This window comes from Alosa sapidissima, chromosome 11, assembly GCF_018492685.1.
Source record: "Alosa sapidissima isolate fAloSap1 chromosome 11, fAloSap1.pri, whole genome shotgun sequence".
Classification (NCBI taxonomy): Eukaryota; Metazoa; Chordata; class Actinopteri; order Clupeiformes; family Clupeidae; genus Alosa; species Alosa sapidissima.
This window is the reverse complement of record NC_055967.1, coordinates 23,028,583-23,056,037: the sequence shown is the minus strand read 5'-3', so window position 1 is coordinate 23,056,037 and position 27,455 is coordinate 23,028,583. Positions and strand designations below refer to the sequence as shown.

At 44.2% G+C, this 27,455-nt stretch overlaps 3 protein-coding genes and 1 long non-coding RNA gene across 10 annotated transcripts; 1 reads left to right on the top strand and 3 right to left on the bottom strand.

Moving 5' to 3' along the window:
- Positions 1 to 513: 513 nt before the first annotated feature.
- LOC121723824 (neuronal acetylcholine receptor subunit beta-4-like) lies at positions 514 to 5,768 on the bottom strand. The gene is made up of 7 exons (XM_042109964.1): positions 5,689 to 5,768; positions 5,499 to 5,585; positions 3,662 to 3,807; positions 2,850 to 2,894; positions 2,243 to 2,352; positions 1,114 to 2,140; positions 514 to 728 (listed from the first exon to the last, which is right to left on the bottom strand). Exons 2-7 carry the CDS (start codon positions 5,545 to 5,547, stop codon positions 591 to 593), a joined length of 1,515 nt encoding a protein of 504 aa, XP_041965898.1. The 5' UTR covers positions 5,548 to 5,585; positions 5,689 to 5,768; the 3' UTR covers positions 514 to 590.
- On the top strand, positions 2,173 to 6,646 carry LOC121723839. 2 transcript variants are annotated; one of them, XR_006035060.1, is made up of 3 exons: positions 2,173 to 2,361; positions 2,901 to 3,929; positions 6,277 to 6,646. It is a non-coding gene; the product is annotated as an uncharacterized LOC121723839 (long non-coding RNA). The 2 variants fall into 2 exon arrangements; XR_006035059.1 differs by lacking the exon at positions 2,173 to 2,361 and having other exon boundaries at positions 2,557 to 3,929.
- Positions 6,647 to 6,797: 151 nt separating this feature from the next.
- On the bottom strand, positions 6,798 to 20,664 carry LOC121723832 (ubiquitin-conjugating enzyme E2 Q2-like). Of its 4 annotated transcripts, none has more exons than XM_042109975.1 (13): positions 20,398 to 20,664; positions 18,201 to 18,305; positions 17,598 to 17,720; positions 15,937 to 15,987; positions 14,933 to 15,070; positions 14,348 to 14,447; positions 14,201 to 14,261; positions 13,623 to 13,713; positions 13,407 to 13,465; positions 12,654 to 12,702; positions 12,242 to 12,337; positions 11,615 to 11,681; positions 6,798 to 9,510 (listed from the first exon to the last, which is right to left on the bottom strand). In XM_042109975.1, the coding sequence occupies exons 1-13, from the start codon at positions 20,554 to 20,556 to the stop codon at positions 9,479 to 9,481; spliced, it is 1,131 nt and encodes a 376-aa protein (XP_041965909.1). In that variant the 5' UTR covers positions 20,557 to 20,664; the 3' UTR covers positions 6,798 to 9,478. The 4 variants fall into 4 exon arrangements, with proteins under 4 accessions (XP_041965909.1, XP_041965908.1, XP_041965911.1 ...); XM_042109974.1 differs by having other exon boundaries at positions 14,933 to 15,073; positions 20,398 to 20,663; XM_042109977.1 differs by having other exon boundaries at positions 14,348 to 14,432; positions 20,398 to 20,662.
- A 62-nt stretch (positions 20,665 to 20,726) lies between these two features.
- Positions 20,727 to 27,164, bottom strand: ubl7a (ubiquitin-like 7a (bone marrow stromal cell-derived)). Of its 3 annotated transcripts, XM_042109972.1 has the most exons (11): positions 27,085 to 27,153; positions 26,663 to 26,868; positions 26,311 to 26,430; positions 26,114 to 26,196; positions 25,828 to 25,912; positions 25,608 to 25,665; positions 24,664 to 24,797; positions 23,431 to 23,480; positions 23,151 to 23,333; positions 22,501 to 22,611; positions 20,727 to 21,932 (listed from the first exon to the last, which is right to left on the bottom strand). In XM_042109972.1, the coding sequence occupies exons 2-11, from the start codon at positions 26,847 to 26,849 to the stop codon at positions 21,795 to 21,797; spliced, it is 1,149 nt and encodes a 382-aa protein (XP_041965906.1). In that variant the 5' UTR covers positions 26,850 to 26,868; positions 27,085 to 27,153; the 3' UTR covers positions 20,727 to 21,794. The 3 variants fall into 3 exon arrangements, with proteins under 3 accessions (XP_041965906.1, XP_041965905.1, XP_041965907.1); XM_042109971.1 differs by having other exon boundaries at positions 26,663 to 27,164; XM_042109973.1 differs by having other exon boundaries at positions 23,157 to 23,333; positions 26,663 to 27,163.
- Between the last annotated feature and the right edge of the window lie 291 nt (positions 27,165 to 27,455).

The window sequence follows — 27,455 nt, the reverse complement described above, 5'->3', positions numbered from 1 at the left end:
ATTGGCTACCAGTTCCGTCCCGGATCAAATACAAAGTACTACTACTCACCTTCAAAGCCCTCCACAACCTTGCTTCCCCCCTACATCTGCGACCTCCTGACCCCTTACACTCTTTCCCGCTCACTCAGATCCTCTGACCAAAACCTCTTGGCTATCCCCCGCTCCAGACTCTCCACCCTGGGTGGCAGGTCCTTCAGAGCCTTGGCCCCCAAACTCTGGAACTCCCTCCCCCAACCCCTTCGTGCCTGTCCTTCTCTTCCTTTCTTCAAAGCACATCTCAAGACCTTTCTGTTTAATGATCACTTCTCCTCCACACCCAACACATAGTTCCATACAGATAACTTGTCTTTGTTGTATTGCTTTGTTTGTTTGTTATTGTGTTTCCCTGCCTTTGTCTCTGTTGTATTGTTTGTTTGTTATTGTGTTTCCCTGCCTTCCTACTATGTAAAGCGACCTTGGGTTTGAGAAAGGCGCTATATAAAATAAACATATTATTATTATTATTATTTTGAAAGGTTAATGCTGCTGGTCTGGTCGCTGGTCAACTGAAGGGTTACTGCTGCTGGTCTGGTCACTGGTCCGGTCTCTGCTCAGCTGAGGGGGATGGCGTCCTGCTGAGAGAGAGGCTGCAGGAACAAGCCCAGGGTTCCAGCCACACACACAATCACAAAGACCCACAGGAAAAGCCGGTCCACAACCATGGCCACAAACTTCCAGTCCTCGTTGACCTGGAGGAGACGGAAAAGGAGAGGAAGGTGGAGGAGTTTGAGGAAAAGGAGAGGAAGTCTAGCTCAGCTCACAATTATCACCTGGACACTCAAAACATGTATGTAAGCTCATTCTAGGAATTTATGTGTGAGTGATACCACTATGATGTGTGAATGATTCATTCATTGCATTTTTCTGTTTGTCTGAATATATAACTTCAAATATCTTTTAATTTATATCTTAATACTTTTTGAGTTCTTAATATTAATATTTATTATTTATCAAAAGTTCAACTCTTCACTGGCTCCTCACAGTTTTGAAATGTTTTAATCAGGAGCATACAAGCGGTAATAAATTAATGGGCACAAAATCTCTCACAACATCGCTTTCATCTGAGGAACTTACCAGCTGGTCCTCCTCCTCCCCGAGCAGGCATTGGGAGATGAACTCGAGGCCATGCAGGGCTCTTTCCACTGCAGGGTCCTGTTCTGGTTCTCCACGCTGTTCTCCCAACAGCCCTGAGGACCTCTGCACGTCATCATGTTTAAACCTGTAAGCAGGGTCCACCTGAGTGTCCACCTCAGTGCTGGAGCCGAGCGAGCCGGAGGACGAGCTGGAGGAGGCGGCTGCGGTGGCGCTAGCCGAGTCCCACGAGTCATCCTCCATCCTGGGCCCCGCCGTAGGCTGCTCCCTTCCGCCGGTCCTGCACCTGCGGAGCCGCTGCTGAGCGGAGTGGTTCTGCGGGCGCCTCATGAAGAGCAAGGCAGGGAGGCTGACCAGGAACACCTGCCTGACCCAGCGGGGCATGGTGTGTGTGCTGGGGGCGCGGTGGTGCAGGTTTAGCACACACACACTCGTGACGATGGAGAAGGTCACGAGCACCAGGGTGAAGGTCAAGTACTTCCCGATGAGCGGCACGTCCAGGGACGTGGGTGGCACGATCTTGGAGATGAGCAAGAGGAAGACGGTGAGAGCCAGCAGCACGGAGATGCAGAGGGTGATCTTCTCTGCGCTGTCCGACGGCAGGTAGAACACCAGGATGGCCAGGGTCGAGATGAGCATGCACGGGATGATGAGGTTAATGGTGTAGAACAGCGGCTTCCTCCGGATCAGGAAGTCGTAGGTGATGTCCACGTAAGTGGGGTCTGAGGGGTTGACCGTGCGCCTCCCGGGCAGGGCCAGGATGTCCCACTCTCCACTGGGAGTGAAGTCGTCCATGGTGGCCATCTTGGTGCGGAGAACCAGGTCGACCTCTGTGTGGTCGTAGGTCCAGGAGCGGAACTTGAGGGTGCAGTTCTGCCGGTCAAAAGGGAAGTGCTTGACCTCAATCCTGCAGGAGCTCTTATAAATGGCAGGAGGCAGCCAGTACACCAGTCCGCTGGCAAACACGATAGCGTTGGTGTAGACTGTCACCTCGTACTCCCCGTCGGCGCTGGATGGCGGAACGGGACGCAAATGGGCAAGTAAGAGCGAGAAACCACCCATCAGGTACAATGTACCACAATCTCAACACAACGAAAGTAACGACACATACTTGTTGTACAGAACAACATCTGGAAGCCATAAGTGCTTTGAGGGAACTCTGAGCTTGGTGATCCCTTCGTACTTAGAGGCGTCCCATGTCAGTCTGAAGTCCTGCCAGCTCTAACACAGGTGAACCATCAGCCTCCCGCACACAGCATGTGGTGTGACACACACATCATTGGGGTATAACACACACATCATTGGGGTATGACACACGTCATTGGGGTAGGTATAAATATATATATACTCTTTTGATCCCGTGAGGGAAATTTGGTCTCTGAATTTATCCCAATCCGTGAATTAGTGAAACACACTCAACACACAGTGAGTTGAAGCACACACTAATCCCGACGCAGTGAGCTGCCTGCTACAGTGGCACTCGGAGAGCAGTGAGGGTTTAGGTGCCTTGCTCGAGGGCACTTCAGGCGTTCCTACTGGCCAGGGATCGAAACGGCAACCCTCCAGTTCCAAGCCCGAAGCCCTAACCAGTAGGACACGGCTGCCCAAAAGACATCAGTGGCATCACACACACACATCATAGTGGCATCACTCACACATCATTGCCTGTCAGTAGTTTATGTTATTGAGACATTATCGCAACAGAGCAAAGTGCAAACCTGTGTAAGCCAGACATTGGTCACCATGATCTGTTCTCTTTCATTCTACAGATTAAAAACAACATGTCAGTCAAACAGAAGGAAACTGGAACACTTAGCATACTAAAATCAACGGGTGTGAGAAATTTAAAATTTTAATTCACTGAAATCAACATAGACATACACAAGCGTTAACACACTTATAAGCCGACTATTAGGATATGTACATGAGCCGTTTTGTAGCTGTTTCTCTAATCGTCACCATGATCCCCTTCCTAACTCAAGCTGGTATGACAGTGATAGCTATTGGAGGGCCGACGCAGGAGGTTACCATGGTGACTCAGGAAACAAAGGAGTGCGCGCACATCACAGGAGTGCAGGTGCTGGACCAAAAAAAGTAACCGAGAAGAAATAATAAAGGTCCGCACACCGATTAAAGCTCCCAAACGTGGATTTATTTAGCAGGACATGTTGTCCTTCATCAAAAAATGCAATGCAGAACAGGTGTAGGGGGTGGGGTATATGTACCTGGGAATAGGGGAAGGGGTGTGCCACTCATGAGTAAAGAATATATACAAAATGTACACAAGGGGGCCCAATAGTGACCAACAGAACACCCAATCAATATTGGCTGTACTATTAAAGAACAGGAAAAATTACATTAAGGCCTGCTAGAGGCTCATGTAGTAATGTTGATGTGAAATGGTCTAATACAGCTACATAAATATAATTTCATAAATATCACATCGTAAACTTGGCAAGTTAGAATATCCTACACAAATCCAAAATCTAGGTTTGGGACCTTTATTATTTCTTCTACCATGGTGACTCACCACACTGATGAGCTGCGCCAGAGACACCTGCAGGCTGACAGTCACCCGCTCACTGCGGTTGGCTGCAGGTCGGATGAGCTTGTTGTAGCGATCTTCCCCTAGCAACCAGCTCATCAGGCGCTCCTCTGCACTCTGGCCTCCTCCACCTGGACGACATACAGTACACACCTATGCGTCAGTCAACCTGTATGTGCTATTAGGCCTACACACCTGACCTGTGCGTCAGTCGACCTGCATGTGCTGTTACACACCTGTCCATCAGTTTGAGGTTTGTTTATGAAGTCAAGACGTTTAAAAACTCACTGTTGAGAAAGAACGTTTCAATGGCAGCTGCTTCTCATAGTAATTTATCTATGCTAACGAAGACTGTACTGACACCTGCAGTTTCGAATACAGTAGAGAGACTGGCATGACAATACCAGCCTCTATTACAAACGAATCAAGAGACAGGCGAATATAAAACGCTGCTCGACAATAGTGCAGACGTCTGTGCAAATGTATGGATGACTACGGTCAAATTGTAAAGAAATGGACAGATTCGAACGAAGTAGGCAATGGGATTATGACTTCACGTCAAGTTAAAACTGAAGATGCACAGTCGGCAAGCTCCAGTATCCAAAGTGGGTGATTATACAGGGTTTTCACTATTTAACAATGTAGCCTCAATAATGTGGGGAAATATGCCACCATGTCACTGTAATGGGGGAAAACATGAAGCTGTATCAGCATATTAAGCACCAAATTTGACACTGTAATGTGTAACATTCTGTGTAACCTACATGTATTTAGAACTAGGCCTACTGCCGACATGATTTCAAGCAAAATGCTATTTAACCTTGTAGTGGCGCTCGACCTTAATACAGCCTTCCACAGCGCCTAGGTGGAAAGGTGCTTGCCATGGCAGAATGCGCACAAGAATTGTATACATAAGAAACGCCAGATTTTGGGGTTGCTCCTCCAAAAACGCGTAACTCCCTCTATCGCACGTAAATGACAGATTTAAGCTAAGGGGAGAATTTGCGCAGAGAGAAATGAGAAAATAAATTTTACTTAAGCACCCTTACGCACCTTTGCGCACAAAATGCGGCAGCTAGGGTTCTCACAAAAACTAAAAGAACGGACCACATTACTCCAATTCTTAAGTCCCTGTACTGGCTTCCAGTGAGCACTAATGCTTGTTTATAAATCAGTAAATGGACCTAAATACCTATCAGACATGTTTCAGCAGTACACACCTTCTCGACCTCTCAGGTCTCAGGAGAAAAACCTGTTAGTAAAACCTGCTGTTAGAACTAAACATGGTGAAGCAGCTTTTATCTGCTATGCGGTTCAGTTTTGGAACCTACTTTCGGATTACATCAAAAAGGCCCCAACTGTAGCCAGTTTTAAATCTAGACTTAAGACCAAAGTGTTCTCAGATGCCTTCTGCTAACTACACTGAGTTACAAATTCTGAATCTGCCTTTAAATTATTCTACCTTGTGTCTTTTATTTTGTCTTTTTAATTATTCTTTATTTTTTTTAAATGATTTTATCTTCTGCGTTTTATGTCTTCTTTTTTATTATGATCTATACCTTTTAAACTATTATTTGACTATTGCCCTTCTATGCTTTTATTTGCTATTACTGTTTACTTTTGTTTATGTAAAGCACATTGAATGACACATTGAATGTGTATGAAATGTGCTATATTAATAAACTTGACTTCACTTGACTGAAGCACTCCATGATAGTGTAACCTTCAGAAGTTTCTACTGAAGAACTGTGACAGAATACAGAACTACTTCAACCTAAGGCATCCATGACATGTGAAACCGATGAATAAGAAACACACTTACTTGGTATGAGACAGGACAGGCAGAGGAGGAGGGTTGAAAGCAGTTCCATTGCACCTCAAAGACTTTCTTACTGAAGACAGATGCCACCTTTAGACCAGATAAAGATGTGGATAAACTCGCATAGCCATACTGTGAGTTTGGTGTCTATCTAAACATTACGTTTTTGTCAGAAATAACTTTTTGCACAAACCTGAGTTCATCGGTCCTCCGTTTTTACGATACACTCACAGCTCCGACACTGCTGTAGTGGAATGTAGGGCACAGAACGAACCCCTCCCCCCAGCCACACACACACACACCTTCCCCATAACTCTTACTCTACACTAACAAAGACAACTTATGGGGATGTTAAATTACTCTAAAATGGTAATTGGTAAAAGGTCATTTACATTACTAGTATTATTGAGACCAGTTAGCTTATAGCTAGCGTATAGCTAAAAGGGAGCTATAGGCTAACTGGTTTAACACACTTCCAGTGACTTATAGTAATCTAGGCTGCCTGTGTCAGACTGGGTTATTAGACTCACAGACAAGAAAAGGGCATATATCCTCTCATCTAACTCTGGGGTAGGCAGTGAATAGGCTATTTCTCATAAAGTTGGCTTGTTCCTTTAAGAATCTGGTCTGGGGAGGCCCTGGTGTGTAGAATGGACCAGCCATAATAAAGGCTGCTGTGGGTAAACCCTTCACCTGTATGCTCTGGCCACAGTCTCATGACAACAGTAAGCAGCATTACACAGCTGGTAATACAATTGATTATTTTCTGTCTGTGTGACAGACTTGTTGACCATCGAGACAGACTTTCGTCTCATTGGTGGACTAACCGAGCTGAGCCTGGTAGGGCTGCCAAATGCTCTCAGTCTCAGACACTCTAATGGGGCAGAGCCTGGTGGGACAGCGGGAAGCTGAGGCGTAGCCCAAGGACAAGTCTCCGGGTCTTCACAGGAGCCGAGCTGGCAGTAGGAGACATCTCTCCAGGCTTCTCCTGGGAGCTAAGCTGGCAGTTCTGGGTTGTGCTGAAGCACACGTCATTCAGACTAAAAAGTAACATAAAGATAACAAGCGTTCCTAATGAGACCATGGAACTGTGTGTGTGTGTTGATCAATGACATAATTTTGTGGGAGGATTAAAATCAGTATATCCCTGTATTCCTGTGCATTCAATGTTTTCTGTTCCGGTCATTCACTAAAATAACAAACTGAAAAGCAAAACTTTTTTTGCTAAAAATATGAAAACCACAAATCACATCACACTTCACAATCACGCAACATTTGATTGGCAGTCAACAAGCAAGCAAATCATCGTAAAATTATTTATTATTCATAAACTTGATACAAGTTTACAAATTCTGTACATGGTCGAAATTTCACTTGCAATGGAAAAGAAAAAACAAGCCAAACCCAGCACATGGCCCCAGCGTGAAGTTGAACAGCGTAACTACCAATAGATGGCACCACATCAGAGGCCATAAATGACCTATGGGGACTTGAGAACAAACACTGCCCAATAGTGAAGGGCAAGCAAGCGATGGGCCTATATCTCTGAGGAAGGCTTTCTGATGACAGCCAGGTCCAGGAGCATTTAGAACTTGTATGACAGTTTATTGCCATTTCCGACAATACCTTTAAAATAAACATAGAGATGAACCTCCATGATACCTGTGTACACTGACTGAAGATGTATGATCTTTTTATGTGAGAATTTTATTCCAGGACAGTTATTGGCGAATAGTTAAGTTTCGAGAGGACCATGCTATGTTCTTTAGCTCGTTTTGGCCAGTACTGACCAACTTCAAACCATCAGTTAGAAATAAGACACACACTCATCCTTCCACGCCCGAGGCCATCATTGCGAAGAACAGTTCACAGCTAAAACCCCACCGCTGGTGGCCGGAGTGCACCACCAGGTTATGTCATGTGCTGTTATGTTTGTCAATCAGAGCTCAAGGAAGGAATATTGAACAACTTTTCTCACCCCTGGCTCAGACATTATATTCCTACCTAACTCATATTATACAAGGTTAAATTCAGTGTTTGGATATGACATGATCTTCCAGGTGGACCAAAGAGGCACATCTTAAGCATACTGTGCAAATACCAATCAGCGGAACAAGAGCACTTGCCACGCCTGTCGTTCCTGGGTTAATGTCCAATAGCATATTTGGAGATAAAAACAGAAGAAGCATGAAGCGTAAAGTAACACCATTACCCTCCAGACCACAGACGCCAGCACGGCTCCAGTGTGTGTGTTAGCATGATGCGCTGGGCATGGCCGTGCGGCTCCTGTGTGTGTGTGTGTGTGTGTGTGCGCGTGTGTGTGTGTGTGTGTGTGGCAGAGGGCTGGTTCTATGAAGAGGAGGCCCCCGTTAGCATGGCGTTCATTTTTAAAGGCTATACTTGTTCCTGAGTTTCTACAGAACATAATGAAGGGACATCTTTAAAGAGACAACCCTCTGCACTCACTGTTTTGTTTTTTTGTTTTTCTTTTAAACTCCAAGTAACAGTGAGTGACAAGATTCTCCATCTCCAACTGCAATGCAAATGTCGATGGTGCATGCTGTACACTTGAATGTTCTAAAGCAAACCTAACCCAGCAATGGAACAAGTTATAATCCTTTTCTATAATGTGCATCTTAACAGCTTAACACTGTACTATGATAAAAGAATTCTGTTATGGTATTATCCTTTCCACTCTATTGTATTCGGTTATTGAGCAGCTACGCTTGTCAAAAATAGAAAACATAAGGCTTAACCATATTTTTGTACAGAACTACGCTAGTGAGAGGATTTAATGTGATGAGGAGTCAGCTTATAACATTAGGATACAGCACAACCTTCCACCCGTACTGACCACGGCGAGAGAAGAACACAGAGAGGCTTCTACATCGGCCTGCAGACGGGACAGACTGTCACCTCTACTACTGACCATGTCCCCTGCTCACCTCTACCCCTGACCAGATGCAGTGTAAACACAGCCACCCAGTCTCGACCTCACGCATGCGCGCAACACAAACGCACGCACGCACGCGTGTCTCTGTATTACTATTAAAATCTGCTCAATATCACACACGCGTATGCAGGACTACTTTTCAGCTATGGTACAATGGCAGACACCTCCCAGTGGGGCCTTCTGAAGCCCACGCTTGTGTCTATCTGGGGGGTTAGCTACATGCTAAAAGCTAGTGAGGACAGATGTGCTGTCGGGTACTCATCGGTGGGATTAGCTGAAGTCATCATGGTCATCTCTTTCTCGCCCTCCACTTCATGTTTGGTGTCAAGACAATAATCATTAAGACAATGGAGAGTACAATACAAGCATATAATAGTCCTGTAACAATCTCAAAAGTATGAACCAGAACATTTCACACACTACAAGAGCTTCAGAGAAGACCAGAGCAGCGTCTCTGGAATGGCTGGCCAGGGCAGTCCGGCTCCACTGCGTCCTCGGCGTCTGTCCCGCCGTCTCCGAGAGCACTCAGTCCCTCTCCCACCAGCATCTGAGAGTCGAGAGACAGTCCCTCTCCACCCTCTGTCCCAGAGACAGGAGACGAGCACACGCCTGCAGCAGTGGCCTTCTTCTCCTCAACGAACTCCAAGCTTACTGAGCAGCCGGCCACCACTGCAAGCCCACTGCCACACACTGGCCATGGGAAATGTCAGACGTCCGTAGGGGAGGCTCCAGCCAGGCCCTCCCGTTCGCTCCCAAGTTCTGGCGGAGCAGAGCAGAGCTCTGGCCTCCGACCTCTGACCAGACGTCTGGTCCTCGCTGAGCCCGAGTGGACAGAAGCCATTCCAAACAACACAACGGAAGTCCGTTTCCATGGAGACGGAGGGCGCCTCCCTCCCAGTGAAGTCAGTGAAGTAGGGAAATATTACACAAAAAAAGAACAGGGGAAAGAAAACAACTACTGAAAGAAAAGAAGCGTAAGGTTTGACCTGAAAACTTGTGCTCCCAGTACACACAGACAGAGGGTCCAACTCTAGCCATCTTCTTTTGGAGGGGTGTACCAGCCTGGGGAGGAAACAGAGACAGTACAAATAAAACAACACAAAATGTACTATTTCTAAAGAACAAAACCGTATGACAATATAAACAATATGACAATCAAGGAACAAGGAGTTTTGGGAGCAGCTGAAATTCTTATCCCTTCAGTGTTAACTAACAACACGAAAACACATTTTCCAAATCATTGACGATTTACAATTTGAAAATCAAAAAATGTGACACATTCTAGCCTACAGGCTCAACAGAAGTGGTTGTAATATTACTGCTTTAAAATCTAGGACACAGTGTAGGAAGGATGTCTCATGCCATCTAGCTGTTCATGGTACAAAACACACTATTTTAAGTGCATTATAATTTCAGTTCTGACACTTCAACACTGGTGCCATTTCAGAATGCATGTTTAGGAACTGGACAAATCTAAAGCCAGGGTATCTGCACATTTTCCAAGTCCAAATTTAAAGACTTTTAAGACCTTTTTAAGACATCTAAATGGAAAAATTAAAGACTATACCATGGCAAAAAAGATACATACAACAACTTAAAACTGTTTTATGCAATAGTCAATAGTTTCTACTAATTTCAACCCACCCCATTTTAGATGTCTACAGAAGTTACCAAATATATTTTGGCAAAAGACAATAATTGTGTGTGAATTACCTTCACAGCTATAAATACCCAATTTTAGGGTCTGGGCTGCTTGCTTTTGAAGCTGGCTGTACATATCTGGTTGTGCTACTGGCTGAGACTGACTGTTCTACACCTGTATCTGTAGTAGCCTAGGCTACTTACCAAACAAGTGTACTGGACTAGATATTAAAATAATATTTTTTTCTAAGGTAGAATAAGCTATTTAAATACTTTAATAGGCCTACTTTATATAATTTACTATGTGCATCTTTTGTCCCATATGCAGCACAGCAAATCAAAGTTGATCCACTACTTTAAATTTTGCACACCAGTTGTATTTAAACCAACCAAAGCTTGACTGAAACATTGTAAAACCACCACAACCACAAAGTGAAACCACCCCATTAATTAAGAGACAGGTCCTCCTCGCATGTTCCTGCTGAAAAACAGCTGGTTTCATCTCAAGCACGCACGTTTTTTTTTTTTAGCCAAAATTTTATGTAGTCGCCGACATAAAAAAAATGCGGTTATATTTCACAACTTTTGCGAAGTACTGGGAAAGGCTGGCAAGCAAGCTGCAGACAGATATTACAGGTAGGCTATAGACAGATATTTACTTAGGCTAGGCCAGCAACACACGCATATGCAAAAAGATCAACTTCACGTGTATTTCCTCCTGATTGCGAAAACGTTTGTTTTCTTTTTCTGTCGGTCAGTGGTTCCTTCGTAAATTGAGCAGCAAATTATCAGACGAGTGACAGAAGCACCGGTCCGCGCATAATTTGACCAGAAGTCTTCGTGTCTATAATTTGTGAAACGATGCTGCGTCCGAGCAGAGATTCTAAGCCCAACGCAACTCCAAGGAGGACAAATGAGCGTCCGGCTTGAGGCTGCGCCGGACAGGGCTTTTAAAATCCGTATGTCCGGCCTAAATCCGAACATATGGCCACCCTATCGCTAACTGGCCTACTAACTCCCTACTTTCTCCCGCTCACTCTACCGTTCACGGCTACCTGCGTATCTCTCAGGCCTCGACTACACCACGAAAACGTCAGGCATATTTTTACATATTCTTACCGTTTTCACACCTTCAATTACACCCGTGAAAAACATCTTCACGCTGCAACCACTACACTTTCTCCAGTAGCCTTATAGTCACTTACAGTTGCGTTTAAAAAATACACGAAACCGGGTGGAGACATTTCACTCGCTCTCTTGCACTCGCTGGAGGTCCCATAGCCTACACAAATTGAATACCTCCTTTTCGAAAATTCAAGACATTCCAGACAATTTAAGACTTTTTTAGGCCTTAAAAACCTAAAGTTTTTTAAAAGACTTTTTAACGATCCGCGGGAACCATGTAAAGCGTCAGCACAGGCCAGGATCATTGTAAGCAAGCCTGTTTAATCCATTAAGATGAGGATCTATCCAGACCTATTCTGAATAAGGTTACTCAAGAAAAGCTCTTAGAAATCCATCTTACCATTCTTTTCATGAATCTGCACCAGGGACTTGTACGACTGTTGTGCTCTGGCCAGATTATACTGGTTCTGTAAAAGCAAAGGACACGCGTGTTTAGTCCTGTTGGTAAAAATGGCATACCAAAGTGAGACACGAGATCCAGTCACAGAGAAGTACAATCAAGATGCAGAGTTTAATTTGGCTGTATACAGGAGAGAGGCACACACGAATCACAATGCACTCCAGAATATGCGCCTCTGACTTGACACAGAATTATCCAGGGTTTAAGTATACAACAGCAAAGGATAGATAATCATACAGTAACAGTGGCAGAGTCAAGAGACATCCAGGCTACCCTAATCAATAATGCAAATGGCTTTTGACGTAAAACAAACAACAAGAAGTGAGATCAACCCTGACGCCTTATTATCAATGGTTGGGACAGATATCATACAGGGTCATGAAGTACGAGCATACTTTTATTGTCGAAGTGACATTAAATCACATATTGGAATATTGGACCTAATGCTCTATTCCACTTTCTCTCACTCCTACACCACAGACCCACCGCTACAGGGCTCGTGAGCAGACAGAAACACTCTCTTCAGACTGTGGGTGCATGTGGAGCACCATTAATGAATTACAGTACCTTATTGGCTCCAAACTGGATTCTGGCCTTCCCTTTCACCAAGGTGGCGTTGATCTGCATGATGACGGACTCTATGGAATAGGCACTGCTCCAGCCCTGCGACAACAGAGACAACAAGAGAGAAAGACGGGGCGGGGGAGTAGAAGGGGGGGGGGGTGCATGGGGGTAGAAAGGGAGAGAGGGGGGTGGGGAGTGTAAGACAGAAAAGGGGCATTTAACTTGAGGCGCACAGCTGTTTCAGCATTAGACGTGCATCACCACACATGACATTTCATTTTTTACTTCTGAACTGTTTATGAACTGTGACTATGTCCAGTCAGCTGCATATTAAAATCGTTAAGACTGTGAGATCATTTTAATATTTTTTAATTAATTTAAAGCTGATGTGTACCAAGACATGCTAAACACAAACCTGTTTAGTGAGCAGCTCCATACACAAGGCTCCTCCACCAAGAACGTAACTGTCACAGTAAGATCAAAACACAGTCAGTCTGAGGCATCTCCACAGTAAGATCAAAACACAGTTAGTCAGGCATCTACACAGCTTCAGTAAAGCATGAGATAGGAAGACCATTTCACGCATGAGGACTGAAAACTGAGCCAGACAACAGACTACTAGCAGGTAGTAAATGAGAAATGAGTAGGGATGTAACAATATGCTCAACGATTCACAATATTAAATTCACAATGTAATTTTCTCAGGATGTTTTATTTTTTTTAGCTGCAAAAGCTGCAGCATTGTTTCCTGCGGGGAAGGGACATATAGGCCTACATATATATGTAGGCTATGTATAATATATATATAATATAATAATATGTTAGTCATATATATATATATATATATATATATATATATATATATATATATATATATATATATACATACACACATACACTTTTTATCCTTGGGACAGGCCCTTTTGAGTCTGGGAAAAGATTTTCTGACCTGAGCTGCAGACAAATTATGACTAAAAGCAGATTACGCCCTAATCAGTTTAAAAACTGCATTGTTATACATTTTTATCTCAACCGGTTGTAATCTTCACACGTGTGTATCAATTTTTATCTGATTCACAGTACATCGTTACATCCCTGGAAATGAGGGAAGGACAGGAAGGAACAGAGTGATTAAGGCTCTACAATGTTCCCAGGAACGCATACTTACCCTCCAGAGAGAACAGGGGATACTACCCGTACAAACGGTGGATCAAACGGAAAATTGTCCTGTAAACAAAAAAAACAACCAATTTAGCTCCTTAACATCAGCGGGAGCTTTTGAGTGGTGAGACGAACAGGAACGTACTACACGTGGGAGCAGTTAGCGTTGGCACCTCTGGGGTTTATAGAGGAGAGAAACGTGCAGCCGGGGAGAGGAACCTACTTTATAGGAGAAGTTCAGCAGGATGTAATCCACTCCCTCCTTCTCCTTCAGGACCTGCAGATCGCTGTGTAACGGGCTATCAGGGTCCACCCTGAGGACAAACAACGCAAACACAACACGTGACTCTCAAATTCACTCTGCAACTTCTTTTCACTAACATCATCGTTATGATGAGCAAAATTCAGATGAGGACAGGAAGCATGTAAATGGAGGGCAGAATAACATTTCTGGTATGAGAGACTGAATTAACACGCACAAGACAACTAGACAACAATCATTAAAAAAAACATGTTGAATTTAAACCATAGCATATAGCTATTGATATAGCCACCTGTCCCCAATGGCATCACCAATTTTAAACCATAGCGTAAAGCCACCTGTCCTCCATCTGGTGAAAGCACAGCCCTTTTTACATCAAATGAAAACAAGCTATTCAGTGCAACATATGCGTCTCTCAAGGGAAACTTCTACTTAAGACAGATTTCAAGACGCTTTGCATTCAGCGACATTCAGTCACTTATTGAAATATCCCATAAAAGTGTCAGCTAAATGGCTAAATGAAAATAAATGTAACTTACGTTTTCACCTTGACATGCCACTCATAAAGGCTGTCATTGACTAGCTCCACTGAGTAGATCCCTAGAAGAATGCACAGAAAACATGAATGGGACGAATGCACAGAGCCATGTTTGTTCTGTGAGCCATGAGTTCTTCACCACACTCACCTGACTTGAAACTCTGTGATCGATAGATCTCCCTGAGTTCCTTCATGAGACGATCCGATGCCTGAACCGAGCCCGACACTGCACCCTGCACAACACAATCCAACACAACCAAACACATGCCTGTGAAACACAGGTCAATCAGCATCCTTCAATACAAAACAAGAATATATACATGGAGCATTCAGCACTGTCCAGCCCTCTGCTGGTTCAGCGGAGATACATTGAAACAGCACCCCCTGCTGTCCAATGGATGTACAGCACTGACATTTCAGTACTACATCCCTGACAGCACGACTATATAGGTTCGACTATAAAGGACTTGAGGAGGAGGCTTGCTTAGTAGCAGTTCTGAGAGGCCACTAAAGGTGTGGGTTTTTGAACATTCTAGCATAAGATTCCGCAACAATTGAAGGTTCTATGTTGAATTCAATGAACCCAGATATTCTTTTACTTTAACGTTAATTTTCCAAACATTCCCGTCACACCGGTGTGACGGTATACCTTTAAGGGTTAAAGATCCACAGTGACTGCAACCTCCCGTAGCATAGACGTAAGAACCCTCCTCTACGGGTGGGTGTCTCTTACATTTAAGTGATCCTGCCTCTGGTTCTTGCGGATCTTCTCCAGGATGGCCAGGTTCTCCTTCTCGATGCCGTCGTCCTCTGACTTCTTGACCTCAGCAGGCTCCTCCTTCATCTCATAGTGGTCAAGGTCCTCAATGTCCTGCTGCCACACAAGATACACAAAACCAGTGATATAAAGCTCTGGAAAAAATGACCACTGCACATTTTTCTGATGTCATCCTACGGTTGCTGAGTGACATTTGAATAATTGACAGTCATATTCAAATTTGCAGTGGTCTTTTCATTTTGAATACTAGCGCAATTCCTGTGCAAACATGCTATTCCTGTACAAAACCCGTATCCCAATTACATGCCCACAGGTAGGACTGCATTAAAATAGGATGATGGGGAAAAACATAATTTCAGCTAAGCATTCAGTATTAAATACTTGATATTATATTACGTTATAATAAATGTGCAGTGAGCAGAATTTAAGCATGGCTGCATCAGATATTTTTTATAGATCAAAATTACATAAACAGCTGTTTTGAGTTAAGGCTACATTTCGCCTATTGAATAACTTGATCAAGAAGACAAACCATTTTGTGGAATGAAATTTGCAACAATGTAACTCAAAAACAGTCTCTGGTAGCCTATTGACATCACACTCTGACCACTCGCTGTCTGTAGCTGGCCATGTTTTGCATCATTCTGAAATGTCCTTAAATTCAGGACCATTACCGCTCAGTTCGTGCCCATAGCAAGACACCTGCCAAGTCTAAAATCAATCGGGTGAATGGTTTGAGAGATATGTGAATACAAAAAACAGACAGACGTTCGTGTAATTTATAGATAGATGACTCATTTGAATGTCAGCAACCGTAGGATAACATCAGAAAAATGTGCAGTGGTCTATTACTGTTTTTCAGTACATGCTAAGTAATCAAGTCCATCAACGGCAGGAAATCAATAATCAATGCCAGGAAGCTACAGCACAGGTGGAATATAATGAATAGGGAAGAATACCTCTCCCATGTCATCTTCCTCTTCGTCTTCTGAGGTGTCTGTGGTGCCATGCTGGGAAATCAGAAAATGTGGATAAATATCTATACAACTCAGAGGGAAAAAGAGAGCCCATAAGCGGTCATGATTCAGGTTCATTTACTGGTCTGGTTTATTCAGAAGTCCTATCACAGACAGCGTTACTGTGTGTGCAGGGTTACTGAGCCGTCCTATCACAGACAGCGTTACTGTGCGTGCAGGGTTACTGAGCCGTCCCATCACAGACAGCTTTACTGTGTGCAGTGTTACTGACAGTAGCGGTTAAGTCATTAAGAGACCTCAGACCCATTAGACCAGCCTCAGACTTCAGGTAGTGACGTCAATTCCGAAAACAAGTACATAATTTACTTTACTCTTTATGGAGAATACAGCTGGAAAAAACGTGTTTTCTTTTACAGTTCATGGAAAAAATAGTCACATTAGGTAGAAGCTTTTTATTATTATTCGTAATTCACATTTATTTATTAAATAATCGATCGCGACTGACTGTCCACGAGATCTGCCAGAGTCAGCTGGAAGGAGCTTGTGACTCACGCTTGTGAATCACGGCAGATATTGCGCGAAATTTTGGTTTATGGCTATCGTTCAGGTGTCCTTCCTATTCATTAGCATGAACATGATTGACTAAATAAATGACTATGATGTTTAATAAACCATTGTAGGCATACAAGTTATCATTACATCACATCACATCAATTAAGTGTTTTCTGTAGGCTAGGATACTGTGTGACATGCTTTACACTAGGCTACAGCATATAAAAGAAGGCATCCTCTTGATTGTTTGTCCATTTTTGCACATTCCAACATAAGGAAGCAGCATGAGGAAACTTGTCATTTTTCTGCCTTATTTTCTAACTACTTTTACGAGTCTGCAGTATCACAGCTGTTACAAGAGGGTCTGGCGTCCCTTTGTTATGATGCACTTCCTGTGACGCGGTCATTCGTCTCTAAATGACTTAACTCCCTCTCGTTACTGAGCTGTGCCAATCCATTGGGCTGGCTAGCATCACCTCAATCCAAAGCCCTCCATGCCGTCAGTACCCTACTTCAAGCTTTTATGTTCTCCCTGTAGGGACATTCCTCTGTCTACTATGTAAAAATATACCTTTATGACTTGGTTGAAGATGTGCCGTTCTCTCTAACAGAAGTCTTTCTGTCCTGGCTAAACAAATGCTCCTGTCTTTCTTGGGTAGATATGTAGGTTTATATCTTGTCGATCCTGTGAGTAGTCATGCACAGGTCTGTCCTGCAAGTAAAAACATACTTTTCTGCCCTACCTGTCTGTCCTGTTAGTAGTCATGTACACGTCTGTCTGCCCTACCTGTCTGGCCTGTTAGTACTCATTTACCTGTCTGTCCTGCAAGTAGTCACATATTGGTCGTTCCTGCAACTGGTCACGTGCCTGTCTGTCTTACCTGTCTGTCCTCTGAGTAGTCGTATACCTGTCTGTACCAACCTGTCTGTCCTGCAACTGGTCACGTGCCTGTCTGTCCTACCTGTCTTACGTGTTGTCACATACTTCTGTCACGTACCTGTCTGTCCTACCTCTCTGTCTTACCTGTCTGTCCTGTGTGTGGTCACGTACCTGTCTGTCCTACCTGTCTGTCCTGCACGTGGGCACATACCTTCCTGTCCTGGCTGATGGGACCAGCAGGCAGTGGCTGGTCCAGCATCTCCACATCAGGGTGCTGCGGCAGGTTGTAGAGGCGGCACAGGTCACAGATGAGCCGTTTCAGCTGCTGCAAGAGCTGCACAACCCAGCACACACAACACAGTTAGCGTGTTAGCACTTCCACATGCGCACACACACAGAGAGAGAGAGAGAGAGAGAGAGAGAGAGAGATCTAACAGTTGGGAAAACTAGACATTGTCAGTTCCATGCTACATACACACACACACACACACACAACCAGACATCCCACCATAGCAGAATTTATGGCATGTCCAGCAACTCCCACCCAATCCACAGGGGTAAACAGCAGCCGAGTGAGGCCCTGTGCCCTTTCACATACGCCTTCACATCACAAGGGCGTGTGCCATGTCAGGGACATGCCATGCGAGAGGGCTGTGGTATTGGGGGCCTCTGTTGAGTGAGGGCTGTGGTATTGGGGGCCTCTGTTGAGTGAGGGCTGTGGTATTGGGGCCCCCCTGTTTTGTGCGTTGAGTGAGGGCTGTGGTATTGGGGCCCCCCTGTTGTGTGCATGGCGTGAGCGGGTTCCTTCTCTTACCAGAGTGTTCCCCCTCCTCACATCGTCCAGCCGCTCCAGTACCTCAGCCAAGCTCGGGTCTTCAGAGTCAACAAACCATATGGGCGGTGTAGCTGGGTAAGACTCCTAACAGACAGACACAGATACAGACACAGACACAAACACACACACACACGAGATTAGTTTTCAAATGGGGGGCACTCTCAGTCTCTGCATCAATTAAGGGCAGCACACCAAACACCGCTGAATGATGTGCACAAACAGCAGTGATGGCAAGATTAAACATTTTTTTTCAGTATCAAACATGTCATTGTTTCATTCCTGGCTTCAACACTGCTTTGTGAATGAATTTGAGATAAAAAATTGGTAGATTTAAAAAAAAATCAGGGGCCATCTATGGATCTGCACAAGGGCAGCAGGAATTAAAACGCTAGGTTCAGCACTAATTATAATATTACACTGACACTGATACTGCATTTTAAATAAACATGATGGACAGCATCCATCTTCCAGATGTGTCTAACTCTGACAACATAAAATTGAGTTATCCAGAAGAATCATGAAACCTGCAAATACCTGCAATTGTAAAAACAACACTATTTTGCGTGGGTTAACATCAACACACGATTTTGTGAGATTGTATCAAATGAATGTGGGGTTGTGGATATAAGAATGCTTTTGTGGTCGAAGTATATGGCATCACCTATGACGTTGTATGCAAAAAAAAAATCCAGCCTCGACAGATATCTCAATCTGAGTTATTGTGAGCTGAGCTGTTATGAAAACAACATAGGTCTATAGATGGGGGTGACTAGTTGATAGTAATTTATTTCTGTTAAATGTCAAACTTGCGTAACTACGTTGTCTAAATGAGCAAAGGTGATCCTCTTCGTTGAAATGGCGTCGCAATACAGTGTATAAAATGTAAAAACATGACGCGTGCAACACTTGCTTTTCCTGTATGAATAACAAGCCAACAACATAACGTCACTACGCTGCAAGCTAGGTAGCTAGCTACTAGCAACGTTGTTCTTTTGCATGAAAACATTGCGACCGACCAACCATTATTAATTGTCACCATAATATTTTAAAAATATACCATATTGATTAAAATGTAATAAGGACTTATGTATAGACTCTGCATATAAAAATATACCTTAATTTAAGTTCAGGTGTCAGGATAATACAAACATAACTAATGACAACTTGCTATCGTTAGCTAGAAGTCACCAACAAATATTGACAACTTATTGCAACGTTAGCGGTGGGTATAACCGCTTAACAGTTAAGATAACAATTTACAAGTTATCGCATTAGTTATTCTGCGTGTTCCCTGGCAAATAAATAAATTAGTAGTTAGAAAGCTAGCTAGCTGGATTGGACATAACTTAAATATAACTGAGGAGCTAAGAAGGCTAGCAGCTAGAATTTCTAGCTTTACGACCAAGGCAAGGCTTCCTACTAGAACTAGAACTAGTTAGCAAGTAAGCTAAACGTTGATTGCAAATTATCTCACGTTAACCATTAATGTTAGCTATGATGGTTTTAGTTCATACCAACGCGAAAAGAACCTCAAATGTCGCACGTTTTAGCTTTAAAGTGAACGCTATGGGGAAACTAGCTAACGTAGACAGACCTAACGTTTTGACCATCCGATACGTTCAGTCCGTAGGTTCAGTTGCTAACATTAGCTCGTTAGCATTAAAGCTATAGTAACTCCTCCGTATTATGTAGCTAATGTTAGCTAGAAATATTAGCTAGATTTCAAAACATCGGCCTTCATGATTGGCTTCTCAGATGCCTTCATTTAACATGAGTAACAGTAGTATACATTGCTTTATGACAATGGCTTGTTATTTTCATGTTGGACAAAAGTTTAGATTTGTTTCCCAACCCATTAGTACGAACAGCTCGCAGTTGCTGAGTTGATTCCGTAGCTTCAAAGTAGGCAACTGCTTTGGACACACTAGCCAAGATTACTCCATGCCTAATAATACTACAACTGTCAATACCCGATAAAGGTGACAGTGCACATACACATGTAATGCCATATTGTTATTTTGACTACTGCTACATCATTTGATACACAACGCGGCCTCTGACCTTTTTTCTTTCTTTCGGAAATTGGGCCTAAACAGAAAGCTAGCTAACCAGCTAGGTACTAGCTTGATGCTCAAACCAACAAACTCTAGGATACCCTCATCCTCTGTCATCTTACCGTGATGTTGCAATGTATAATCAGGAGCTTTTCGCCGGTCACATTGAACTGACAACTGAGTTCATCTGGTTTCCAATCGATGATTCTGAAACGCTCGTGATTTTGGTCAAAAATTGACTCCAGAAACTTTAATTCGGCCTTGAGCCCCGATACCGACATCTTCCACTCATCTCCGGCCAACCCACGGGGAAGGGGGGAAGTTGCAAACTACTGCGACCGCGCAATCGAGCCTGAACCAGAGACCTTGCACTGCTTGATGGAGGCAGTAGGCTACAGTACATGACATACGTTCCAGCAGATAAAAAAAGTAGCAAAGCCTACAGGCAAGCTCTTATCAGGGATTTTATTCAGCATTTCTTAAATATTACAGACCATGAACGTTAGCCTGAACCTTTTTAAACAAAATAAACTAACATGATTTCTCTAAATGAAAGATCTGCAATGTCAGATCATATTGCTTGCAAGAAACAGAAAATTGGCTTGGCAATCTTCATAGCCATGTCCATGTCATTTTATGCTCCAGGACACATGAATGTAGCCTATACATCACCCTGAATACACTGATCTATATAGGCTGGAGTTAAAACTCCACAATATCTTGTAGGGAAAAAAATAAAGATTGCTCTCATATTGGGATTTCCATAAAAAACGTTTCTATTTAAAAATGATTCAATATTATTATGTATATTAAATGTGCAAATAAAATCCATTAACTTCAAAGTAACACATCAGCTCTCACACAAAGGATAGTGCAGTGAGTAGGCCTACATATTTTTTCCAAAGTCTACAAATGTCTCTATACCTCCACCAATGAGTTTCTCAATGTCAATGCATCTCGCTACTGACTCAGCAATGTAAACAAGTGTTGTTTTTTTTAACTAACTGAAACAAAGACCTAAGATGCATAAAACACTGACATTGGAAACACCATGAGTCTTTGCAACATGCATACTGTTTTATCACTACTATAATATGTTTGCTGCCCTTTCAAACATCCGATATTCACTAGTGGCATGTGCAACAGTGGTGTGGCAGAAGTGTAACAGCTTGCGCTAGTTACATTGCTGCTGGTGTGCGCTACATACAGGACTGTTAGAGTGAAAGCCCAACTCCCCTTATGTTTTAGTGTCTGTGGGGGAGTTGGGGGCGGCGGCTCAGGGGGCGAAGATGAGCTCCAAGGTGGCCTTGATGTCTACTTCAGTAGCCCAGGGGGAAGAGGATGGGTGGGTGCTGGCTTGGGGGGCGAAGATGAGCTCTAAGGTGGCCTTGATGTTTACTTCAGTGGCCCAGGGGGAAGAGGATGGGTGGGTGCTGGCTTGGGGGGCGAAGATGAGCTCTAAGGTGGCCTGGATGTCTACTTCAGTGGCCAAGGGGGAAGAGGATGGGTGGGTGCTAGCTCATGGGGCTCCCCCGGCAAAGATGAGCTCCAGGGCGGCCTGGATGTCTCCCCCAGTGGCCTGCAGCGCTCGCAGGATCAGCTCCTCGTCCCTGATGCCCATGTCCCTCAGCTGCTGCAGCTGGGACTGCCACTGGCTCTGTTCACACAGAGAGCATATGCAGCTAACACTGGCTTTATTCACACAGACAGGACATACAGCTAGCACCGGCTCTACTCACACAGACAGGGCATACAACTAGCACTGGCTCTAATTACAGTAACACAGACAGGGCATACAGCTAGCACTGGCTCTGATTACAGTAACACAGACAGGGCATACAGCTAGCACTGGCTCTGATTACAGTAACACAGACAGGGCATGCAGCTAGCACTGGCTCTGATTACAGTAACATAGACAGGGCATGCAGCTAGCACTGGCTCTGATTACAGTAACACAAACAGAGCATGCTAGCAACTAGCACACCTGTCTGCGGCTCATTCCTGCCTTAACAGAATGTGGTCTTTGAAACAACATGAACCACAAACACTGCAGGCATTTGTCTTATTTCCGAAACTATAAATACACTCTCATTGGTAGCACATGCTGTGTAGTACATGCCGTTTTACATATTTTATGTACTGTATCTTCACTCCTGGTGGGATGCACAATGCCCACACCTGATACAGTACCAGTGAGTGTGTCTCACCTGCGGAGTGGGGCTCACCTGCAGAGAGGACATACTGGACACCTGTAGGGCCTGTTGCAGCGCCTGGTTGAAAAGGTCATTGGTAATGGGAGTCCCGGCAGGCACAGGAGATACACCTGAGGAGGGGCCCTGGAGAGAACATGACCAAACCCACTGGGTAACACAGTCTCAGCTCTGTTACTATGGGTAACACAGTCTCAGATCCTCCACTCCTTTACTATGGGTAACACAGTCTCAGCTTCGTTACTATGGGTTACACAGTCTTAGCTCCGTTACTATTGGTAACACAGTCTCAGAGCCCCACCTCGTTACTATGGGAAACACTCAGCTCCGTTACTATGGGTAACACAGTCTCAGATCCTCCACTCCGTTACTATGGGTAACACAGTCTCAGAGCCTCGCTCCTTTAAGAACTTCAGAACATCTGTTCCTCTACAAGGACCTCAAAAAAAGAGCAACAGAACCCGTTCCTTTACTATGGATTAAAAGAAACTAGGGATCTCCAGTCCTTTTCTAGACTTTAAGGTTTCTGTATGAATTTTAACAGAATCAGGAGCTTTACAAGTGCTTTTTGTATTTTCTAAAAAAAATCAACTCAAGTCTCAGAGCCTCCTCTCCCTCACAAGTGCTTTTGTATTTGTCCTACTAAATGACTGGTTGAGCAGTACTTGTACCTGGTTGCTGGTGGTGGGAGTGACTGCGCTGCTGTCAGGGGTGCTGGCGAGGGCCAGGGCGGTGGCCAGCTCGCTCTGGGTGATGGGCCGAGGACCCAGAGCGCCGCTGTAGCCGAGCGTCACTGGACGCATCCCCGCCGAGCCCCCAACGCTAGTGGAGGGACCACCACGACCGCCCTGAAATATAACAGCGTTAATATGTTTCACAAGAACAACGTGAGTATCAAAGGTTGCCATACTTAGAGTGAGATGGAGTTTACTGCAAAAACCTTACTGACTGGAAGTCGTCATCATCGTCAGACAAGCCTTCAAACAGAAATCCCCCTATAAAACAATTCACATTAAAGTATCTGATAAGCCTCAGCAAGTTAATATGGCTTTTCCAACAACAAGCTTGTAAGTTGGTAAAAGAGACCTCACATACAGTATAATTCAATTACATTTGAAAATGTTATGTTAACAAAAGTGTCATACAGGCAGTGTGGTCCAGATTTATGGCAAAATAATTTCAGCTAGATCAAGTATAGGGCAGCCGTGGCCTACTGGTTAACGCTTCAGACTTGTAACCGGAGGGTTGCCGGTTCGAACCCTGACCAGTAGGAATGGCTGAAGTGCCCTTGAGCAAGGCACCTAACCCCTCACTACTCCCCGAACCCCTCACTGCTCCCCGAACGCCACTCTTGCAGGCAGCTCACTGCGCTGGGATTAGTGTGTGCTTCACCTCACTGTGTGTTCACTGTGTGTTCACTGTGTGCTGAGTGTGTTTCACTAATTCACATTTTGGGATAAATGCAGAGACCAAATTTCCCTCACGGGATCAAAAGAGTATATATACTTATAAAGTATATCCTCAAAGTATGAAAGTCTGAGTGAATCTGCAGAAACTCCATCACTCCAGAGGCAGGAGCAGGTTATGAACTAAAAACAAGCTGCAGGAGAGAGCAGGGCATCTAGGACTTTACATTGGCTTTAGATCTCGATTTGATTTTCTTGTGTACTTGTTCATCCATCCTGCTCTGTGGACGGGCCGTGCTGTCAGCAGAACTGTGCCAGCCAGGAAGTTGGGACCAGACCAGCACCAGGCCTGTGCGGCAGCGTTGGCGTTTTATTTATATTAGAGAGTAGTCTGCCAACTGAGCTTGTTCTGCTGGCTGACTGGGCCACAGTGTGATGGGCTACACACAGTCTATTTGAGGTGTCCCACCACACCAATGCCAAAATGCTTCCATGGAATGTCAATGGTATAGAACTGCCATTAATGCCATCTCTGAGATATTTCATGAGAAGCATATTATTATGAAAGGTCTTCAAAAAACAACAGCATTAATACTTCTCCATAACCTCAGAGTATCACTGATGTTTGCAGTGGTCTTTGCACCATAGCTCGTTCCCTGCCAGTGTCCTGTGCTTGCCTGCTCCATGGCATGAGCTCGTCCTGAGCCCTGTGTCCTGAGCGTGCCTACCCCGTGTACATAGCTTGTCTGCCCTGTAGCGTGAGCGTGCCCACCTGGCATGTCTCCGTAGGACCCTGAGGAGAGGTTCCTGGAGGAGGTGGCGCTCTGTGGGGCTGGCACGCTGCCCGTCACCGAGTGCAGCACCAGTATGATGGCGTTCACCAGCGCCGGGTGTGCGCTGATAAGCCTGGGCACACACACAACACATACACACACACACACACACACACATTTCAGTACCTCTCTCTCCCCCTCGCTCTCTAGATCTCTTTCTCTCTCTCCCATTATATTTCATTTAGAGCACACAACACACATTTCGGTAGCTCTCTCTCCCTCTCTCTCTCATTATAATTTCATTCAGAGCACACAACACACATTTCAGTAGCTCTCTCTCCCTTTCTCTCACTGTCATTTCTCTCACTGTCTTTCAGAACTCATTATGATGTACAGTATATCAGACCATTTCAGCACTAACCCCTTCTCTAACTGCAGGGCCTTTCAGTTGGGAAATATGTAGGTTGTTCGTACAGACTGCAGAGGTATACAGACCCTCACTATAGTACTGCTGACCGGGCTGCAACAACATTGCAATAGCTTACTTATGAAGAATGTGAGTGTTTAAACAAAAAATAGAGTTGGTTTGGCTGCTTTGTAATACTATCTGCAGCTTTTCTGATAGTCCGAAGCAGACTGAGTAAATGTTAAATGAATTCGAGTTGGCCTATTTGTATCTATAGCCTAGAGTTTTTTTTGCTTATTTGTTTCTTTTGTGTATTTTGTTGTGAAAATGTAAGATCAATGAATTATGAACAAAAATTCAATACATGTACATATTATAACAATATCTAGTCCTTGTGTGATTTAGTATTTTGGTGGTTCTATCACCTGGCCCCTGAACAAATAATAGCCCAATATCACTACAATGTAAACTGTAAGTCCAAAATAATAATCTAGTATCAGCAATATTGTTTTCCAATAGTAATTCAATTTTACTCACACATCAAGCATGTTTGGGTCGGTGAATTGCACAAATAGATCTTTATCTTGCAGGATTCCTGAAAACAAAATATATTTTTATACAAGAGCAATACCAGTCCACAACAATGATAAATTCATGTTACAGGCTAAATTATGTGTGCAATGATGGAAATGTAGGTTGCATCAAAAGCCCAAATGTATGTCAGACTGCCTTAGCTACATGGTTGATCTGTACTTACCCAAAGCAACTGGGTCACTGCTCAGTCCTGGGGTCGCTACTATGATCTGGTCCAGAGACTCCTTATTATTCAGCATTTTAAACACCTACCGGACACAAGACCTTAAAATACAGATATCTCAAGTACTATTACCAGTAGAGCTTTCTGTTATCTCATATTTAAAAACAACAGTGCTCAGTACCTTCACCTGTTAGTATCTCTCTCTCTCTCTCTCTCTCTGTGTATGTACTGTGTGTGTGTGTGTGTGTGTGTGTGTGTGTGTGTGTGTGTGTGTGTGTTCCTTTACCGAGTCCCGGTAAGCTGTGCTTGTGTGAATGGCTGCTTGCAGAACACGGAATTCCCTGGCTGCCGCTGCTCTGTCGACGGGCTCTAAAAAGGACCAGGAAGAGCACATGTGTCAGGGAGCCCACGAGACAGCAGGGATCTGACATGTGGACTAGGGGCAGAGGAGAGGAGAGGGGGCCACCAACAGCAACACGTCACCTGGGAGGGGCTCCGGCTCTGGCCAAGACTTCTTCAGGATGTGTACTGTAGAGCCAGATTTGATCCCATATGCATCTAATGTCAGGTCATCCTTTAGCTTTCTGCCACAGTACACCAAATCTGCAGGGAAAGCATTCAGTGTATCACATTTCAGCTGAGAAACCTAAGATGTGATGATAGCCTATTACTGATGCAAAAACAGAGGACAAAACATGATGTAGTCAAGGTTATTATGTGTTCATGTGTTTGTGATGATGTGCCATACTCCTAAAACTTAGTTTAATTGCCTTTTTACATGCAGTAGCATCCCAAAGCAATCACTGTGTGTCACTGTACACATTTACTTGCCAACCTATAAGGTCGGGGTCTGGTACGGCATCAGGTAACTGCGCAGAAACGAGCTGCTTCAGCGTCGCAACGCGATACCCTCCAGGAGGAACGTCCCCGGGCTCGCTCTCGGGAAACTGCAGCACCGACTTGGGGAGGGATGGCTGGTCCACTAGCTTCAGTGAAAGCCGCCATTCTGGAAAGGCCATCATTTTCCCCGGACAGACGAATCTGTAGCAAAGCTAGTGTTAAAACCAACCGGACCCGATGACAGTTAGCCTACCTTGATGCAAGATATCTTGCGCGCTTGCGAGGATGTGGCTTAGCCTACTTGCTGAAATAGCAGTCGGTGCGACGTTCATGTATTAATATAAGTAATATGACACTGAACCTATATCGTTAATATAGCAATTCATTATTACAAACAAGCAAAAACAGCATATATACGTCAAAATAGTCTAATCCTTTTAAATAGCCTTCAGGCTGAGTTGTAGACGCGCGCGCACAGTGACGTTGAACTTGCTGCTAGTCAACACGGCACCGGTTTTCTGGGAGTTGTAGTCTCCACTGCTTGCCAGCTATTGGATTCACCACTTCAAGTTTTTATAAATGAATTATTTTCTTATGATGGGTAGGCTGTGAGTAGTCTGTACGATAGACTGTTCTGAATCAGAGAACGAGTGCATGACGAAATGGATTACCGCTTTATCCAGGGCAGATATTTCCAGAACTAGGCTACAACAGGCTTAATATGGGCAATTGTAACTTTTGGCGACAGCGATTATTGTTTTGAGAAAATGCTTTTCACCCGCCTCACA

Bases quoted from the DNA above. Each gene is read 5' to 3' on its own strand.
- LOC121723824 (XM_042109964.1), bottom strand. From the start codon at position 5,547: ATGGAACTGCTTTCAACCCTCCTCCTCTGCCTGTCCTGTCTCATACCA. The intron at 2,353-2,849 runs GTTTGCACTTTG...CACCTGTGTTAG, and splicing joins CCAATGTCTGGCTTACACAG to AGCTGGCAGGACTTCAGACT. The intron at 729-1,113 runs GTAAGTTCCTCA...CGTCTCCTCCAG, and splicing joins GGGAGGAGGAGGACCAGCTG to GTCAACGAGGACTGGAAGTT.
- LOC121723832 (XM_042109974.1), bottom strand. From the start codon at position 20,556: ATGTCGGTATCGGGGCTCAAGGCCGAATTAAAGTTTCTGGAGTCAATT. The intron at 11,682-12,241 runs GTACTGTAATTC...TTGCTTTTACAG, and splicing joins TCCAGTTTGGAGCCAATAAG to AACCAGTATAATCTGGCCAG. The intron at 9,511-11,614 runs GTAAGATGGATT...TTTCCTCCCCAG, and splicing joins GCAGATTCATGAAAAGAATG to GCTGGTACACCCCTCCAAAA.
- ubl7a (XM_042109971.1), bottom strand. From the start codon at position 26,849: ATGATGGCCTTTCCAGAATGGCGGCTTTCACTGAAGCTAGTGGACCAG. The intron at 25,666-25,827 runs GTAAGTACAGAT...TTTTGTTTTCAG, and splicing joins CAGTGACCCAGTTGCTTTGG to GAATCCTGCAAGATAAAGAT. The intron at 22,612-23,150 runs GTACTGCTCAAC...TGTTCTCTCCAG, and splicing joins CCACCAGCAACCAGGTACAA to GGCCCCTCCTCAGGTGTATC.